This window comes from Bos mutus, chromosome 8 (genome assembly GCF_027580195.1).
Source record: "Bos mutus isolate GX-2022 chromosome 8, NWIPB_WYAK_1.1, whole genome shotgun sequence".
In the NCBI taxonomy this organism is placed as follows: domain Eukaryota; kingdom Metazoa; phylum Chordata; class Mammalia; order Artiodactyla; family Bovidae; genus Bos; species Bos mutus.
Window position 1 is genome coordinate 75,736,631 of NC_091624.1, and position 20,383 is coordinate 75,757,013.

Sequence of the window (20,383 nt, forward strand, 5' to 3'; positions counted from 1 at the left end):
TTTTAAACTTTACATAATTGTATTAGTTTTGCCAAATATCAAAATGAATCCATCACAGGTATACATGTGCTCCCCTTCCTGAACCCTCCTCCCTCCTCCCTCCCCATACCATCCCTCTGGGTTGTCCCAGTGCACTAGCCCCAAGCATCCAGTATCGTGCACTGAACCTGGACTGGCAACTCGTTTCATACATGATATTTTACATGTTTCAATGCCATTCTCCCAAATCTTCCCACCCTCTCCCTCTCCCACAGAGTCCATAAGACTGTTCCATACATCAGTGTCTCTTTTGCTGTCTCGTACACCGGGTTATTGTTATCATCTTTCTAAATTCCATATATATGCGTTAGTATACTGTATTGGTGTTTTTCCTTCTGGCTTACTTCACTCTGTATAATAGGCTCCAGTTTCATCCACCTCATTAGAACTGATTCAAATGAATTCTTTTTAATGGCTGAGTAATACTCCATTGTGTATATGTACCACAGCTTTCTTATCCATTCATCTGCTGATGGACATCTAGGTTGCTTCCATGTCCTGGCTATTATAAACAGTGCTGCGATGAACATGGGGGTACACGTGTCTCTTTCCCTTCTGGTTTCCTCAGTGTGTATGCCCAGCAGTGGGATTGCTGGATCATAAGGCAGTTCTATTTCCAGTTTTTTAAGGAATCTCCACACTGTTCTCCATAGTGGCTGTACTAGTTTGCATTAAGGAGGCAAGAATATACAATGGATTAAAGACAATCTCTTTAACAAGTGGTGCTGGGAAAACTGGTCAACCACTTGTAAAAGAATGAAACTAGAACACTTTCTAACACCATACACAAAAATAAACTCAAAATGGATTAAAGATCTAAACATAAGACCAGAAACTATAAAACTCCTAGAGGAGAACATAGGCAAAACACTCTCTGACATACATCACAGCAGGATCCTCTATGACCCACCTCCCAGAATACTGGAAAGAAAAGCAAAAATAAACAAATGGGACCTAATTAACCTTAAAAGCTTCTGCACATCAAAGGAAACTATCAGCAAGGTGAAAAGACAGCCTTCAGAATGGGAGAAAATAATAGCAAATGAAGCAACTGACAAACAACTAATCTCAAAAATATACAAGCAACTCCTACAGCTCAACTCCAGAAAAATAAATGACCCAATCAAAAAATGGGCCAAAGAACTAAATAGACATTTCTCCATAGAAGACATACAGATGGCTAACAAGCACATGAAAAGATGCTCAACATCACTCATTATCAGAGAAATGCAAATCAAGACCACTATGAGGTACCATTTCACACCAGTCAGAATGGCTGCGATTCATAAGTCTACAAATAATAAATGTTGGAGAGGGTGTGGAGGAAAGGGAACCCTCTTACACTGTTGGTGGGAATGCAAACTCACATCTTATTCTATGCTTTTACCACTAACAAATGTGGCCCACGTTGGATGATGACAATTCCAATCAGTGCCCACGTTAGGGTGTGTCAAAATTTTTCTCACATCCTTGACATTTATAGCACTAAGTCCCACTACAACACTAACTCTTTAAGTGAATCAACTCCCACTATAAAGCCTGCAAGACATGAAGCAACAGTAAGTGTCAACTATGGGAACTGACTGAAGGCAGGCTGGGAGGACAAGTGAAAGACAAATACTCCTTAACCTCACTGAATCCATTTCACCTTCTAACACTAATCAGGGTTGCTCAAGAATTTGTCAACCATAGGCCTACATGGTCCCTTCTGTACCTCAAGATGGGAAACAAAGTAGAAGAGAAATAGCCAAAAGCAGAGAGATAAAGGGGGAATAAAGTGAGCAATCACCCACCAAATAATAGAGCTTCCGGGCCAGGAATGGTCTTTGAGAATCCTCCCTTGGAGACCCTCATTCTTCAACCCAGGCGTGCCAGCCATGCATCCCAGCTGCCCACAAATAACACCCTTGTAGTGGAAATCCCAGCTGTATACATTTTACTCTCCTACCAGTGCTTCATTTTTTCCGAACTCTTTCTTCCCTCCATGTGGTTACCCAGACCAATTCATGTGCTTATTGGCATGTTATGAAACATGGAAACAATTAAAGACCACATTCTGGGGCACAAGAATAAGCTGCTGCAGAATCAGTGAACTACGCAGAACTTGAGACGATTTGGCAAAAAAAGATGGAAACTGTGGAATAAAACCCACTAACCATATCTCCTGTCACACAGTATACAAGTCTTTAAATTTATTTGTGCATTTTTAGGCAGCAATCAAACTTCAACTTCAAAATCTCTAGTTTTTAGCTTTATACATATACATATATATATATATATATATATATATATTTTAATATATCCTAATGAAACTCATAGAAAATATTCAGCTTACACATTTTCTCCTCAGGCTTGATATATGAATGTACACACCGTGCAAACAGTCTCCTGATTTAAGTTTGGGACTCTTGCAAGGCCACGTTTAAGGGAGACTGATGGCATTTGAAAAATCAAAGAACTGAAGTTTTCAAATGGCCACCGTAAGCCCTAAGCCCTACCCCACACTTGGAAGGCTTCGTTAGCCTTCCAAATACGAATAATGGTCAATTCTCTAACAAAAGATCAGGGAAATGTCTAACATATGCAAGAGTAAATTTTTTATTGAGTGAACTGTTCTAATTCAGCAACGGTTACAAGCCCTGCTGCTGTGTCAACCACAGAGAGGAGTTGGGAATGAGCCTTGGCACAGTAGAGGGCTAGAAAACACAGGAGGTTGGTTCTGAGAAGAGGATCCCCTATTATCATAAATAAATAAGAAAGGGAAGGGGAATGAAAATCTGAACCAAAAGGAAATGTGCTATCAAAACTATATTTAGTGGTAATTATTACTACATGTAACTCATGTTCATAATAATACTATTTTCACATTGTATTGCTTCAAGATAAGTGAAAGTAGCCGCCAGAAGGGTCTATGGTAGACTTTTTACAGGCAGATTAACACACTTCCTGTGTCAGGGTCTCCATTCTGGAGATTCTGTCAAAGGCAAATGCAAAGGGACCCCATGTTCTGAGCTACACTCTCCTGTTGACTAGGATGCATGGCTGTGCAACCCCGGGCTGGGGACAGGGGGCAAAACTGACTATGCGGAGTGACTCTTGTGTTTGTTAGGATTCACCAACAACCACAGAGAAACAGACTCATTTCATTTGGGAACAAAACTTGATTTATTTGGAAGCCAGCTTTAGGGGAAACCAAAGCTATAATGGTAAGGCTTCTAACTTCTCTATTTCAACCAAAATATAATAGAGTAGACTCACTGAGACACCTTGTCACATTCTTTATCTAAGGTAATATCCACATTACATTTCCATGTAATCCAGAAAGGAGACTTTGAGGTGTCCAGCAGCTTGCGTAATGTCACATAGCTAGTGTGCACTAAAGTTGGGCTCTAAACCCAGACATGTGACTGCAAGGCACCCCTGCTTGGAACCCTGTCAGGCTGCTTCCTCTGATGGTGGTGTCCCCAGGGAATTCCGTGCAGTATCATGCAATCTTTTCTTCCTATTCTTCTCTCTTTCCCACTTCAGTTAACAGGTATTCCTGATTATTTGTAATGCACAGAAGTGTTTACACACACACACATGCCTTTTTTTTAATAAGCCAGGGGATGAATTTTATTTTAGGAACCCAAGCCTTCATCAAAATAATGAAATTTTAAGCTTTAGCCCTTGGAGAAGTGATTTGTTTAAGCTGCCTGGACCTCTTCCCTTTATGAAAGAGACTACAGCAGTTTCTAAATAAAGCCAAGTAGTTAATATGACTGCTTTGAAGTTGGCTGCTGGGAACTGAGGATTCAGTGAGTTGCAGGTCAGCCCACATAACCCTAAAAGTTCCCCAAGTATGGAGCTATATATTTCAGCAACAACTAACCAATGTTTAAAACACTGTTTGTATAGCAAAATTTAACCTATGTTCTTGTTTTGAAAATCCAGGAATGCTTTCCCCTTGCTTCCTGGGACTTTAGGGGAAAGAGCAAGTGTACAGGGGAAAATTGAGGTGGGAGGATGTGAGGGAGGAAGATGAAGAGCAGGTGAGATAATTTGGGGGTTCAGTGCTTTGTTAGATCTCTCCAGGGCATTTGGTCATTTATTTTCAAGTGTTCTAGACTGAGGAACAAAGGCTTTGGGGCTTTGGGGGTGAGAGTATATCATTGGTATAGCCAGGGTTGATGATGATTGAGATCTCTCAATACTGGCTTCTGTGGGTCATCATAAGTTTGGGGACAGACTGAACCATCACAGAATAAAAAGCACAAGGCGGCACTTTATTTGGCCTCCTCAGGTCATTTAACAAAGGAGAGAGCTAACTTGCAAGAGCAAAGAGTAATTAATGAAGGGAACAAACAGAGTTCATTTAGTAACTTCCAAATAAGTTTCTCTGTCTGAGGTGGGAGAAAAAAAGGTAGCCTGCAACAGAAAGATAAACTGTGGGTATTTAAGTCACAAAGCCTTCCACCAAGAACTGCTCATTACCATCACATGTTGCACTGGCAGTGGGGCCAGTTAGAACTAACTTTATTATTAGAAGCAATTAGGGAGAAAAGGGGCAGAATTTCATTTGGTTATTTCAAAACAAGTTTCTGTGCCTGGCTTAATGAAAGCCTGCAGTGTCAAGATAAAAATGTGTGTTTTACTGAAAACAGCTTTTGCAAATGACTGCTTGTTACCAGCCAGTATCTCTAGGCAGAGCAGTCTGGGTAGGCTGGATTTACACGCATACTGTAACATAATAGTTCAGTTGCCTCTGCTTCACAGAAGTGCTAATAGGCAGTATGGCCTGGTGGGTAAGCACATGTGTTGTGGAGACAGACTGTCTGACTTCAATTCTTCACTCTGACCTTGGTAACTGAAAGAGCTTGGGTGACCTTCTGGAATGTCCTGGCCTCAGTTTACTCATATATAAAGTGGAAATCATAGTAGTGTTTATCTCATGGATTGTTGTAAAATATCAGTGTACCCAAAATATGTCAGACATTGTTAAAATTATTAACAAATGTATCCAAGAATCATTTGGATAGGAGTTGCTTTAAGGAAAGGGCCAGTTATACATAGGGGTTATATAGAGGTTACCCTGAGTATGAGTCAATAAAAGATCTATTTACATCTTTCAAATGGTATTTGAATGTAATGTGTAACACATATATGTCTTCACAGTCATACAAGTTTTTTTAAATCTAAATTCATTTCAGACAATATTTTTGTAGAATTCACATTCTGAAAAGATCTGATTGCTTTTTAGCTTTGCTAAACCAGTTGTGTTCCATATTTATTGATTTCCCAGCTTTAAAATAACAGCTGGGACTTTTCATATTCTCCGAAGTCTGAGCTTTTTCCTTAGGGATCTCCTGGTCAGTTTTCAACTCCTCTCTCATAGACACACTGGGGCTAAGAGAAACTGCCATGTATTGAGCTTAGAAAATGTTTAAAACCTGGCTGTCATACAACAAATGAGGACTCAGGCTTTGACTTCCTTATAAATCTCCTTTTTGAGAATACTGTGAGCCCAGTAAAAGAGCCCTCTCACTGGTAGTTTCAAACTCTGCCCTGAATGCCCCATGCTTCAGGGAGACTATATGCTGTCTTCAGTGACTTGTCAGACTTGTTCCTTAAATTCTCAAGGTTACAGGCTGATTTTCATCAAATGGCTACAATATTTGCATGTACACTTGGGAATGTGGATACTGCTTACCCATTATGTTCTAGTTTTGCAAATCAAGAGCATTTAACCAATATGCCATGCTCCATAATATTGGATCCATATGATGAATAAAATTCCTTTCTTAGACCTTACTAAGCAGTGACTCTGTTGTTAAAACCTATTCATTTTGGAGAAGGCTAAACTAGCAAAATGCCCTCTGCGTTTACATGTTTTCTCAGCTCTGTATTAACCCACATCATTTTTCTGACTGCCCTGACTTAATTTATGATAATTTGAATAATTTTTGAAAGGACCCTCTTTCACAGAATTTTAGATTCTCACTGCAAATTATGAGAAAGAAAAAGTTGAAAATGTCAGGAAGTACATATTATTGGGATTTTCCCCCAAAGTCTGTGCATTCCTATTAAATGTGAATTTTAAAAAGATATCCAAGTTGATATTTATTCATCTAGCCAAGTTGCCTACTTCTTTGAGTGCAATTTTTTTTTCTTTTAGTGATCATACACATCATAACGAGATAATTTCCTTTTTGAAAGATACAAAAGAATGTTAAAGCATGATTTAGTCTAAGCTGTTGATATTCATATTTAGTGGCTGTTAAAGAATCAAAACTTAAAGAAATCTTAGATTCTGACCGGAACTATCTGAGGGAAGATTTTAAGAGGGGGAAGGTAGATATTCATCCTTACCCTGGATCGCTCTTCTAGTTTTGTCATCATAACAACTGTGGCACTCCGTTGCTCCCATATCATTCTCCAGAAGTCCCCGAATGTTTCCGGTAGAGATCCCTGTGTTGCGATATAGGCATTTTGCTTCCTGTAGCCATCTATGTAATTGGCATTCACATAGTCACTTCCTGGGATACCTGTAAAACAAGGAGTGTTATGCAACTATGTGAACGTATCACAAGAGGAAACAGCCTGGGACATGGCCTGATGACAGTGTTGTATTATTGTTTCACACTGTATTAATGTTTGGGTCTTAAACAGGATTAAAAATGGTTCTTATTGGGACCATCACATTAAAGAAATACAATGTGTGAAGTGTTCAATCTTTGTCACATGACAAGGTGGAATCCAAAGAAAGGAAAACACAACTGATTGTTTTTGGAATGCCTTTTCTCTCACTGATTTTTTTCTCCATTGTTTTCTCCATTGCATCAGCAAAATATAGTGTGCAAAGGAAGATAAGCAATTATTTGGTCATATTCCACATTCATTCTCTTCTTTCTCAGACAAAAACCAAATAAAATGATGCCTGAGTCTGAAAATGCAGTATAGAGTGGAACATGTCTTAACAGTAAAAATTCTTTCCAGATTTAGCTAACAGGGAATTCATATATAAACTCATTTAATCCTCGCAACAACTCTCGGAAGTTCAGTCATGATCTTCCTTTCACAAAGGAGGAAACTAAGGTGCACAGAGATGCAAAAATGCACCAGAATCTCTGGTCTAATTATAGGCAGGCAGTCTGCTACACCTGTGTCTTAACCCCTGTAGGGTACTGCTTCTCCCTTAAACTTCAACGGGTTGTTGAATCACACAAATCGCTCTTTGGATGATGACAACTGCCTCCTAATTGGTTGTCCCATTTCTACTTTTGTCCTTTGCAGTCTGTTCTCTATTTCGATGAGAGCAGTTTATAAAAATATATTTCAGACACTGAATGTCTCTTCTTCAAACCCAACAATGGCTTCTCCTTATACTTTAAATAAAATCCAAATTCTCAACAATGGCTACAAAGCTCTGTACTTCTCCAACTCATCTTGTCTACTCATCTACTCACTTTCCAGTCTCTAGACCCTGTCCTGCTTCTACATGCTGGCTTTGTTAGAAAACATTGCTCCGCTAGCTTGGTGCCATCCCACATTCCACAACACACTCTCTGTCTCCTTCCCATCAGAAAACACTGAGCCTCCATCTCAGGGGGCCTGTTCTTCATACCCTGGGACCTCAGAACTCTCTTGGCAACATTGTAATTATAAATTTAATTGTTCACTTGCATACTGCTTGTGTTATTTGCCTCTAGACCACATATCTTTTATTTACTTTTGCTATCCCTGATGACAAAAAGAGTAAATAATTTGCCCAAGTTCTAACATTGAATAAGTGGCAAAGTTGTAACATAATACAGATATTCTGATTAAAAGTCTAATTTTCCTTCAGCACAGTGCCTTTATAAGGGTTACAGGGAAGTCTGAACTTCCAAGAAGATTGACCAGAATGATGATGTAAATCAAAGCTATTTCGTATGAGAAAGGAATATATATTAAAACCTGGCAAAAAAAAAAAAAAAAGGAGTTGGACATAAGAGTTGCCCATGAATCAAGAGAGGTTGAGGATTACTATGTTGAGACCCAAATCTTTCAGTTCTGAAGGATGTAACTAGAGAGAGATGAATTTCATCTCCAGTATAATAAAGCATTTTCATATAGTCAGAATCAGAAAGGGTATAGATTTCCTCCAGACGTAATGAGTTGCCTATTCCTGAAGGAACAAACACTTTATTGGGATATTAGCATGATACAGGAGATACAGGAGATAGCAGTAGAACCTGTACATGGTCCCTTTTTACTTTGGGAAAACATGAGTCTTGGATTTATTAAAAAAAAGAATATATTCTTTATAATGGAACATATGTTCCCAAGCTAAGATTACTATATTTCAGTGATTGCCACTTGCAATTACTTTGACTGCTTTTCTGATTCCAGTTGTAAAATCGATCCTCTCAAGAAAAGTAATGAAAGTCAGATGGAGGCTACTGGGTTCCAAGATGAACACATGGATATGAAATACCAGCAGCATCAGTGAAAAGCCTTTTGAGCAAAAACTGAAATGCACGGTTGGTAGTAACATTATTCATCTATTACAGCTACTCAAGAAGCTGTTGGGGTTCTGGCAGCCCTTTGTTGATAAAGATCCTATTCCTCCCTGACACCGCCTTACTGCAGATTCAAAGGACAGTTTAAATAAAGTCCTCAGGTTACAGCCACTGGGAAGCATGCACATCTCCATGTCTGCAGGATTTGGTTCTGAGCCAACAATGAGTCTACTGTATAACACAGGGAAAGCTCACTTTAAATAATGTAATTTAGCAGGTAACATTAAAGAAATGATAGAAAAGATTCTGGCTAAGGGCCTCACTCAGCTACCAATACAGAGAGAACTTTTTTCCCCAAAAAATTCAAAAATGGAGAAATCTGGTTTAATGACTCAGAAAATACATCAGCTGGGCACTGTGCCATTTCTTCCTTATCAAGGGTAACAAATGTGTCTGAACAATGCATCTGAAGACAGAGGTAGTGAATGTGAGACACACATGTAAAGAAGCGGAATCAGACCTAGCCTACATTCTTGCATAAACTTTAATCAGCTATTACATAATGAATTGTTTTTTGATGTATTGCTCAAGTTTGAATAATATGTTGTTATTATATTTTATGGGGAATAGGTTGATACTGAATAAAGAGTCGGGACAAAAATACAAAAATTCTGCTTGAAAATTATTAGGCACCTGGATCCATATTGTATCACCAAATGCTTTAAGAATTTGGGACTTGATATTGTGCAAAGAAGAGAATTGAAAACAATACTTCCACACCTAGGAGAGCTAATTGTTAGGGTAATATTTATATCCTGAAAATAATGTGAGTATCCTCTTTATATATTTTGACACTTGTCTGTAAGTAGGTAATACCTAGAATAAAAGTCTCCTGGCAAATTGCTTTACACACTCTGACAAAAAGACACTTCCACTAAGTTCTATCACATGTTCTTTGCAATGTGGAGATATGAGAGTCTACTGTGTTCTCTAGCAGCTCCAAGGCCAAGTGTGTCTTATATTCATACAACCCAACATAATAAGCTGTGCAGAAAGATGAATGAGAAAAGATCTGAGAAATAATGGTGGCTTGTACTTCTAAAAAAAAACATTAACCTCAGATTGAAAGCTAAGGTTAAAGAGTAGTGTGTTTTGAGTAGACAAGACCTCCATTTTCAATCTGACATATTTAGAATGATTTTTCAGCCAACTCCAATGGAAAAAAAAAAATCATACTATATTGACTTTCCTCGAATGCAGTGCAAATCAGTGTGCACTACTAATTCATGAGAAGTGTGTAAGAATTAACTGAATTCTGGGGCTATGTTAAGTAGAAATCTAACTTAAAATGCAGAACTGAAAGAATACAGAATTACTGTCAATCAGCTGATTGCTTTTATTTCTTGGATTGGTGAAGATTTGTCCAAAACTACAGTAATGGTGCCTTGCTTTTTTTTTTTCTTTTGAGAGGGAAGAGTTATTAAAATAGCAAGAACTTGAAAAAAAGATGTCTGAAACTCATCATAAGTAGAATCTTAGGACTGGTCCTGCCGTAGGCACTCTCTTGGTCCCAGGTCCTACAGGCACAATTGGTCCTAAGGTCATTGTCCAAGAAAAACGGCTTAGAACTAGACCTTGTCCCTTCCTAGGCATCCATGGCTTTACTACATTTCTAAAAGTACGTTTTCATGATTTTCTAATGCTTTTTTTTTTCATTAAAAATATTTATTTATTTATGGCTGCGATGGGTCTTCATTGCTGCACACAGGCTTTCTCCAGTTGCAGTGAGGGGGGCTCCTCCTCTTTGGGGTGTGCCGGCTTCTCACTGCAGTGGGTCCTCCTGTTGTGGAGCACAGGCTCCAGGGCAGCAGGCTTCACTGTTTATGGTGCATGGGTTCAGTAGTTGCAGCCTGAGGGCTCCAAGGTGTGGCTTAGACGTTGTGGCACACGGCTTTGTGCCAGTTGTCCCTGCGGCAAGTAAGATGTCAGACAAGGGTTCGAACCTGTGTCCTCCGCATTGGCAGGCAGACTCCTAATCACTGGACGACCACGGAAGTCCTGATTTCCTGTGTATTGTTTCATGTGTATTCTCCAATTAATAACAGTCATGTATGTAATCCCAATACCAATAATAGTTATCATTCTAACCTAATCATCTAATAAGGGAGAAAACAGGCTAGATCTTGTCTTCATATTATAACCCACTATCTTCCACATTCCTATCTTCTAGTTTGTTTCATCAGTTAATGGACTTGTTTTTTTGTGGTGCTTAAAAATACTACATACATGCTTTCCACTGGGTCTTTGTGTTTTGGAAAAACTTAATTTGGAGCTATAAGACTCAAGCCTTTAAGAGATATTGTATTCAAACATGGTTGGGTCAGGTTTAGGCTCTCATTTTATATACTGGCAATTGCTAGTTACACTATTGATGGAAAAATAAGCCTGGGTGTGAACTTTGGGCTCCCTTGTTTTTTCTGTCTGAAAAATTTTGAGAACTTTTGAGTTCAACATGCAGAGGAAATGCCATTTTTCTTCATTTAAGCATGGGATTAACATTTTAGAGCTTTATAATGATTTTCTCCCGTATTATTTGAATATTAGCAAATGGAGAGGAATTCTTGGAAACATGAAGCTATTTGGTTTGAAAGAATATTCCTGATGAATAATTAACTCATACTGAGAAAGGCTTTAAAACCTTGAAAGCATGTTGAAATGTCAAAGAACATACTATCTGAGTTGTTTTGTCCTGACTGGGTTAAAATACTTTTTCTTTTCTTTTTTTCCCTTGTTAATTTGATGAGAAATAATTGGGTCATGTGGGTCTCGTTATAAAAAAAAAAAAAACAACAAAATAAACAAACAACTTGCTTTGCACTCGATTTTTCAGGTCAGTAGATAATTTGATTTGAAAAGATTTCTCTTGTTGAGAGGTGTTTATAATTATAAAATGTTAATAATAAGGCCTTATGCTCTTCAGTGAAAAAGCAGGACCCAAAATAGTACATAAATTATTTTATTAATGTGAAAGTAATCATATGGACCAAGTGTGTACTTCTGTGTCATAAAAGTTGTGATTCGTGAAACAATACTAAGAACATGCTAAGACTTCAGAGACATTGACCAAGAAACTGAAACTCTGGGTTAGGGCTGCTGGGAAGTTGCTCTTTGACATCTGGGCAGTGGTTCAACTTGTCCAGACCTCTGACTGCTTATCTTTTAAACAAGGTGTGCTGGACAAATTGATTCCCTCAAGTCTCTTTAAGTTCTAAAATAAGATTGTGTCTCTGTGGTGTTCTTAAACTTCTTGGATTCGGAAATCTCTGTGAAGTGATTTTACGGAGAAGGCAATGGCACCCCACTCCAGTACTTTTGCCTAGAGAATCCCGTGGACAGAGGAGCCTGGTAGGCTGCAGTCCATGGGGTCACTAGGAGTCGGACACGACTGAGCGACTTCACTTTCACTTTTCACTTTCCTGCATTGGAGAAGGAAATGGCAACCCACTCCAGTATTCTTGCCTGGAGAATCCCAGGGATGGGAAACCTGGTGGGCTGCCGTCTATGGGGTCACACAGAGTCGGACACGACTAAAGCGACGTAGCAGCAGCAGCAGTGAAGTGATTTTAAGCTATATAGAGCCTTCAGTGGCTGTCAGATTAGGTAGGAACACGCTCTGATGATCGTTCAAGTTGGTTCCTACTTCTTCTACCTCTGATGATCTGTGATGAGATTTATAGGTGTGATTGATACTTTAAATCTTGACTAGAACCCGGTAGGGTGAAAAATAAACAGATTCAAAAGCATGAGGAGGTGGTAGGACTAGGCTAGTACATGGTCTCTTCAGGAAAAGCAGGTTTCCTTGACTTGCGGAGGTGAGAATGAGTAAGAGACAGAGTTAGAGGCAAGGTGGGGAACCCCACTCCTGGCTCTAGAGGACAAACTACTGCAGCAGCCCAGAGCGGGGACCAGAACGTTAGCTCATTGGCTGGCTCTGCTCCAGCTCACAGTGTGGCATCAAAGCTCTAGTACTTTCATTTCCTTTCACTTCTACAAACCCTTTGTGAAGTTTGTGTCAAAGAAATTTTTTTTTTTTTGGTAAAGCAGTTTATTCCCTGTTGTAAGTTAGAAGTACTCAAGACCCACAGAGCACAAAAGCTACCTTTCATTTAATCAGTAAGGTCTCCTGCTCCACTTCAATACACAAATGACAAAGAAAAACTGGGTAACAACCATGAATTGCCAGTTAAGACCTAGACTGTAGTTTTTACAACCCACAATTCAGAAAAAAAACAAAACAAAACAAAAAATGTTTACTTTGCTGACACCGGCAAAACCATAGAACAGAAAGTAGATACATAAAATCAAATAATAATTTACTAGTAAATTTATTTAATTTCAAGGGACACAGGCCTTCCTTCTCCTTCAACTTACACCATGGCAGCCACTCACAGCTGCATCAGAACTAGCAAAACGAAGGCTTCTCTTTGCAACATACCAGAAAAAACAAATGCTTCTAGCAAAGGCACAGGGTTTTATCTGCAGAAGTCTCCCTGGATATGAATGCAGTTTGGCCAAAGACCCTCTGTGTTTCTACCAAATGCAGGATGATTCTTTTTATAAGTGTGCCTTTCTATGTGGGTTCTGCAGCTGGTCACCACTGTTGAGTTATGGAGGAATGGAAACTTTCAGAGAGTGTGTGAACCCAGCCTTCACTCTCCCAGTGTGTTCTCCTTTCTTTGGTTTTCTATGCCTTAGCACTGCTGAGGAGGCTGGATCATGAGAGTGCCTATAGAGAAGGATTCCAAGATTAGCTACACTTATTGGGGACTTCTCAGCATTGTGGTGGAAGGGACTCATTTCTAGTTAGGGGACACTTTGCCCTGAAATAAAGCAGCGTTTGGGCCACTGCACTATGGCTGTTCAGCTAAGTCACAGAGTTTTGGTCAAGTTAGCTTGTATTAATATACATGTACATATATGAAAATCACTCAGTCGTATTCAACTCTTTGCGACCCCATGGACTATACAGTCCATGAAATTCTCCAGGCCAGAATACTGGAGTGGCTAGCCTTTCCGTTCTCCAGGGATCTTGCCAACACAGGGATCAAACCCAGGTCTCCCGCATTGCAGGTGGATTCTTTCCCAGCTGAGCCACTGGGAAAGCCCAGGGAAGCCCAAGAATACTGGAGTGGGTAGCTTATCCGTTTCCCAGCGGATCTTCCCAACCCAGGAATCAAACTGCGGTCTCCTGCATTGCAGGTGGATTCTTTACCAACTGAGCTACAATTATTGTAGGGCTTCATTTCACAATGAAGTAGTTAAAATCAAATGCAGAGTTTCAGCAGGAGTTCTGTGTAGGACACTCACAGTGCCCGTCTCCTCATCTACATCCTTATATATGAGCAGCACTATCACAACATCCTTACCCAACACCCCTGTGAGAGTTTCAAATGAGTCAATTAATTTGAAACGTCTAAAATACACATTGGATACTAGCTATTCTTATGATTGGTGTGATCAACAAAAATGAAATAAACCTACTCATTTCTGAATACTATAGTGACGAAAAGAAACCGCAAATCTGGAAGGCCTCTTCCCTATTCTTACATTAAAAAAAATAATGGAGCAGACAAAAATAGTCATTTTTTAACTTTCCAGTCGTGTACAACCTCTGCCTATATTCTACAAACAGAGCCACACACAGATGACACAGGTCTCTCTGCAGCGTTAGAGTAACGGAGTGTAGCTTCATTAGCACAGCCTGCCTAGATGTACCATACAAATGAAAAGAAAACCCCAATAACTGAACAAAGCAATGGAGATAAAAATAAACTCAGAGCTTTCTGATTTACTCTTCGATTAGCTTCCTGGGACCAAAAGTAAAGGAAAAAACCAACACAACCAACCATCCCTTAAAAATGTTTTTTCTCCTTTCTAGGTAAGAAGCACCACAGGGGCAGGCTGAGGAGGGTGCTGGGAATAACAGACCCCCACACACTTGCTCTGCTGCTCACAGGAGAGAGGTGCCATTTAAATAGCTCTAATTAGTCTTTACAAAGCCTGCAAGTACCTTGTGAAATCGTTCCAAGTTTCCAGAGGTGAAATCCCATCTAGCTTTCAATTTAAGACAAATTAAGCTATAAAAATTTGACTGTGCACTGTTCCTCAAAAAGAAAGAGGTCTTTATTTATTAAAAAAAAGGATCACTCTGCAATAAAAGGATTAAATTTTGTCATGCTTGTAAATAATTAACTTGAAAACTGAAAGACTGGAAATGTTGAAGAAATGGAGCTAACTCAGTGATTGATGTTCTAAACAATATGAGAAAAAATGAACTCAACCAATATGGGATGAGATTAGACAAGTTTTTGTGTGTGCATGTGTGTGTTTTAAGATGAGGCATATTTTCTAACCAACTTCCTTCAGTGGTGTAAGCAGAATTTCAAGAGCAAAATAAAACAAACCCAGGTGCCCACAAATGAGTCATTAGTGTCTGGGGTATGGGAGGAGAGGAGTGAGGAAGAGAGAGAGACTGAACCAGGAGAGAGGAAAAGGAATCATATTAATTGATTTGATATCACATGACAGCTATTAAAGGAATTCTTGACTGAGGAAAACAATTTTAATTCTTTAATGTAGGTACTTCATATGGAACATTTATATTCAGTATAATTAAACATTTATTAGAAAATGTTGGATAGATTGCAGCTATTGATTTTCTTGTGTTTGTTTTTAGTTGTTTTTACTTACTGAAAATATATATGGTTACTAGATATGGCCTGTAGGAAAAAAAAAAAAGGGTAACCCCAGCATGGGTAAGATGTGTAACTGGAGAACGTTACCATGTGCTGCCAGCTGTTTGAATGAATCAGTAGACATTTACCATTTAACACTGTAAGAGGAGGCTGCGACAGGGCTTCAGGGTAGAGCACAAGTGTGGTGGCAAACGGCAATCAACAGTACAGGGGAGGATCAGTAGTTTCTTCTCTTTTACTTTTTAGATTTAGATTTATCTCAGGAGCAGTGATTCGGACAGCTGCTCTCTCATTCTAAAGGTGCTAAACTGCCCATCTCACAAATAATCAAGTTGTTGTAACAGCATCTATTTTCTTTACAGTTGGAATTTTTTTTTGAGTTGTCCCTATCACGCAAATCAAACAGCAGATAGTATATTTTGGATTTCCATTTAAAAGAACACATTCTTCCCCTTGTTGAAATCTGTAATGCTATTATAGATCTGGTTTTCATTTATCAAGCACCAATGTTTTCTTTTGCTTCACAGAGTGCTGCAAATATATGCAGCTTTTTCATTTGGATAGTATTAATTTTTCCATAGATCATAAACAAAAGATATTCCATCTGTGGATAAAAGGATCTATCGATAGTAATTCACAACAGTAATGATATTTCCCAGTATTTACTAGGCATTTTCTTTTTGCCAAACACTCATCTAAAGGCTTTATATGCATTAATTCATTAATTCTCCTAATAATTCTTGGAAGCAGGCATTATTATTATTAATTCTATTGCACAGATGAGGAAACCAAGGCACAGTAACTTATCCAAACAAATTTTTCAGAAGCAAAAAGAGCCTGGGATACTTTCATAGGAAAGAAGTTCTTGAGAAATACACACAGGTCCTTGTAGGAAGGTACCCATTACAGGGATGAAGTGAATAATGATGAATGAGTGGTTTGAAACTAAATATATTCCCCCCAAACTAGGAAAAAAATAAAACAAATCCATATTTTACTAAGCTGCTTTTATCAGATTACAAACACTAGTGTTAAAAATGCGTATGGCATGAAGTGCTTTATTCTTTGTCATTTCTAACTCTTAGATAAAACCATTTAAACCTGGTTTTGTAGGAGAGACACATGAGCCAATAATTCTATTTGGGTAAACCCTCTGAATTAAATATGCCCCTCTCCCCACTCAAAAGAGCTAATAATTTCTTAATGCCCCAAATTTAATACTTATCTATGATCTTTGGATTTAGAATCAACCTTCATAATTTTTCGGAATAGCAGGGACAATCATGTATGTTCTCCTTTTAGGAAGAACCAGAATGAAAGACACTAAGTCAGTGCTCCCGAAATTGAAGAATACACTTGCAACGAGACTGTGCATCCATGATCTCTATGAAATTAGTATACAGATGTGTGTAGGTGCCTTTTGTTTGCAAGTGGAATTTGAAATGTTCATCACATTCTAAGAAGGAACCAGCTCCCCCTAAAGGGTTAACTGAAGTAAATGCCATGCCCAAGGTCACATAGCTGCTAAAATGGGGATTTAGTTTCCAGTCTTCAGTCTTACCTCTTTCTTCTTAAGATACCTCCAAAAATATAGTAATATTAAACAAACAAAAAATCCACCTGAAAGCCTTTTATAAGTTGCTTATTCTTTGGAAAAATTCACTTTAGCTTAAGTCTAAGAACACAATTGAAGAACTCTGGCTCTAAGATTTCTACTGTAAGTGTTTCAAAATGTATATTTCAAAATTCCTAGACAGTTTTCCCAATCAAAAGGACAGTTTTTGAGTTAGGTTGACATGTATAGGCTCCATTATCATGATTCAAAAGTGGCTATAGTCCCAAGTTGCCTTTTGGAGAGAATAGCCATCTTGAGTCCAGTTGACTCATATGTGAGAATTTTGGCTTTGCCAGTTACTAGCTAATGCCTTTAAAAAAGCTACTTGACTTTAAAAAGTTTATCAGTTTCCTCATCTCTAAATTTTATATGATAGTGACTAGCTTTTGAGGTTATTCTACACTATCAGTAAAATCTATACATGATTTTATACACTATATATAAAATCTAAGACATGATGCCCAACACATGGTAAATACCAAGACAGTCATGTCTATCATAATGTCTTGTCTTTGTTGCTTAATTTAAAAGGAGGATTTTAAATTTTGCTCTTGACATAGGCCTGGCCAATGACTTAAAAAAAAAAAATTCCATGTCAACATGGCTTTAAAGTGAAATGCTAATTATAATCCTACTAATAGAAATGTAGTACTGGCAGCAGTGAAGAATCATAGTTTAGAAAAAAAAAAAAAAAAAAAAAAACTTTTTTATTCCAGACTGTGATAATTAGATTGATAGTTACAAGGCATTACAATAAATAATCTGCCTCTAATTGATATTCCTGAATTTACAAGAAGTTTAAGATACATAAAAAGATATTTGAACTAAGAAGATCACCCGTTAGGGACAGATGTAACATTCTGCAGCTGTAGGAGTCTGATGCATCCAGGTCACTGATGATTCCCTATTTTATGTTATAGCCTCAGGAAAGTTAGACCATAAAAAGAGAAATGAAATACTAAAATGTGAACTTTGTGTTAATACGAAATGATAAAATGGATTATTTTAGTCAGAAAGGCAAGGCCGGGTGTTCGTATCCATGCTAAGTTACTTAGTTAAGTCACCTCCTGTATCAGCGGGAGAGCAGGGTGAATGATGAGGGCCTATGGAAGCCTTGATCAAGGAATCAGAAGAATTCAATTCAAATGTAGGCTGTATTAGTTGTTCATCTTTTGCACTGAGACTCAGGGCTGATTCTCTGTTTGAGCTTCAGTTTTCTGATCTCTAAACATGGATACCTATCTATACCAATAAAATATTTATACTGTTGCTTCATCAGACTGTTATGAGTATAGTAAATAAGATAGTTGATGTGAAAACTACATAGAGCTAACTCTTAGAGAACTCAAAAGTGAAAGACATTAGCACTGTGAAAACTGATACTCAGAGAGATCAAAGTGACATAACGAGTTAGTGACAGAGTTATGACCCAAACCCAGATTTCCTTGCTCTTTACATTTTGGTTTGGTCCCTTTCTCTTTTCCTACTTGAATGAAATTATACTTTCTAAACAAGTTTGGAGTCTATAAGATTAAGCATATCATTATATATTATCTTATGCACATATAAATATTAATTTCCATTTAGTCTTTTTTGACAATATTCTAAGTCAATGAAGTAAGCCCTATCATATCTCTCAGGAATTATTATTTTCTCTTAAGTAGTGCCTAAACATGTTGGGATGCCAACAGGAACTGCATTGGTCAGAAATTCACTTGTGTTTTCCCACTGCTTACCATCTAATTCAATAATTGTGAGCATTTTGTAATTAGGACTCTCTTAAATTTATTTTGCATTTTCCCCAGCATACATAAAATAACTGTAATTTGGAAATACATCATTAAATGTCAGTATGTTCAAGGAGTTCAGTAAACACATCAGTGCCCATACACAATTCCTTATTCTTTGAAGTTTTTCCCTTGTCATCTCTCAATGGAAGAATGTTAAAAGTTTTGCTTTATTAAACCAAGATAAAGACAACACAAGTCACTGTGACAACTCCCAGTTTTTTCTTTAATGTCATCAGATCACTCTGCAAAGTAATATGAAGGGAGTGATCAGAAATACTGAGAGAAGAACAACAAACAGATCCCATATAAAACACTCAACCACAGTCATGTAAGTTATCACCATGGGTGGAACCCAAAACAAGCACATTAAATTTTGTAAAATGTATGTGAAGTCACACTGCATTTTAATATATTCTAAAAATCTGGCTCTGAGCTATCAAAGCTCCTTGTACAGGAGAAGCCTCAGTTACTGCTTCTGTGGTTCCAGATGCTGGCATTTTTTCTGTGCTTAAGATATAGGATGATTGCTTTTCCCCTTAAATATCTGCTGGCTAGGGCTTAGTCTAAGATAAAACTCTGTTCATGCTTGTAATCTAGATTAAAGCTCTCTGTATAGCCCATAAACTTCAATTAAATGCTTCTAACCTTTTGCATAACACTTAAAATTGAAAAAACTTTTGGTTTCTAGGTCAGCTCTAGATTTAGGGTGTATTTGTGGACACAAAGCTATAAAAAGGCACGTTTTAGTCTGATTCAAGTGCTTTGGATCTTATACTGTAAAAATAGCATGGGGATGAAATGTGCATAGTTTCCAGCTATTATAATAAAGGTACAAGGAGGAATATTCTTTGTCCTTTGACGTACTTTACTGTTATGATGGTGGAAAATAACAGGTTAAGGAAAATAATGACACGGCAGACAAAAGCATAGGGAAGTGGTAGTACTGAGTGACCTAATTCTGAGGGCTTTGAAACAACGCTACAGGGCAACAAAGGCAGCTTGACAAGTTCTCCAGCCAAGACCATGCCAAACGGGTTCTCCATTTCTATTCATTTATTTTATTGTTATCATTTACCTTGCTTCATTGATGACAAAAAAGATTTCTCTCCTCTATGTGTGACTCGGTTTAGTTTTTATTTACCATGAAGATAATTTAAAAGCCATGAGAGAAGAAATTGCTGTTGTTGTCTTTTACATTTTAAAATGGGAAGTAAAGTGTAAGCCCTGTATGATAATCATCCACACATACCATTCAGTTTCTAACCAGGACCTCAAAAGAAGCAACTACCAGTGTGACACTATCCTGCTTGAACTAGCATTGGTGAAACTTTGATAAAAGTGATCTTTTTTTTTTTTTAGTAAGAAAACTGAACAACTAGTATCTTTAATTTCCACAAAAAGATTTATTATTTTTTTTTTGTTTTGTTATAACATTTTCCAACATCAAAAGTAAAATCAATTGTGAGAATTTTACAAAATATATCTATGTCACATAATACCATTTTGAGAAAAGGGGACTGAGGTATGGACTTGCTCAAATGCTGAAAGATATAATGGTTCTTGTTCTAAAACTCGAATTTAATGTGCTGTTGCCTTTGGTGCTGACTGGGAAAGTTTTGAAGCAGAGACTCATTTTCAGATTAAATTGGGATACTAGGGAGGCAGGTAGGACTTGGTCAAGGTTATGAGATAAAGTGGTGGCCA

The 20,383-nt window shown here is 37.9% G+C and overlaps 1 protein-coding gene and 1 long non-coding RNA gene across 13 annotated transcripts in view; one reads left to right on the forward strand and one right to left on the reverse strand.

Annotated features, from left to right (window-relative positions):
• LOC138988912 (uncharacterized) overlaps nucleotides 1–20,383 on the forward strand; it is a 289,550-nt gene that overhangs the window by 210,391 nt on the left and 58,776 nt on the right. The gene's annotated exons all lie outside the window — the stretch shown is intronic.
• PTPRD (protein tyrosine phosphatase receptor type D) overlaps nucleotides 1–20,383 on the reverse strand; it is a 572,219-nt gene that overhangs the window by 57,385 nt on the left and 494,451 nt on the right. For all 12 annotated transcript variants that reach the window (XM_070375882.1, XM_070375878.1, XM_070375881.1 and 9 more), the window contains one exon: nucleotides 6,388–6,563. In XM_070375882.1, coding sequence (XP_070231983.1) covers nucleotides 6,388–6,563 — 176 coding nt within the window. The remainder of the gene's footprint in view (nucleotides 1–6,387; nucleotides 6,564–20,383) is intronic.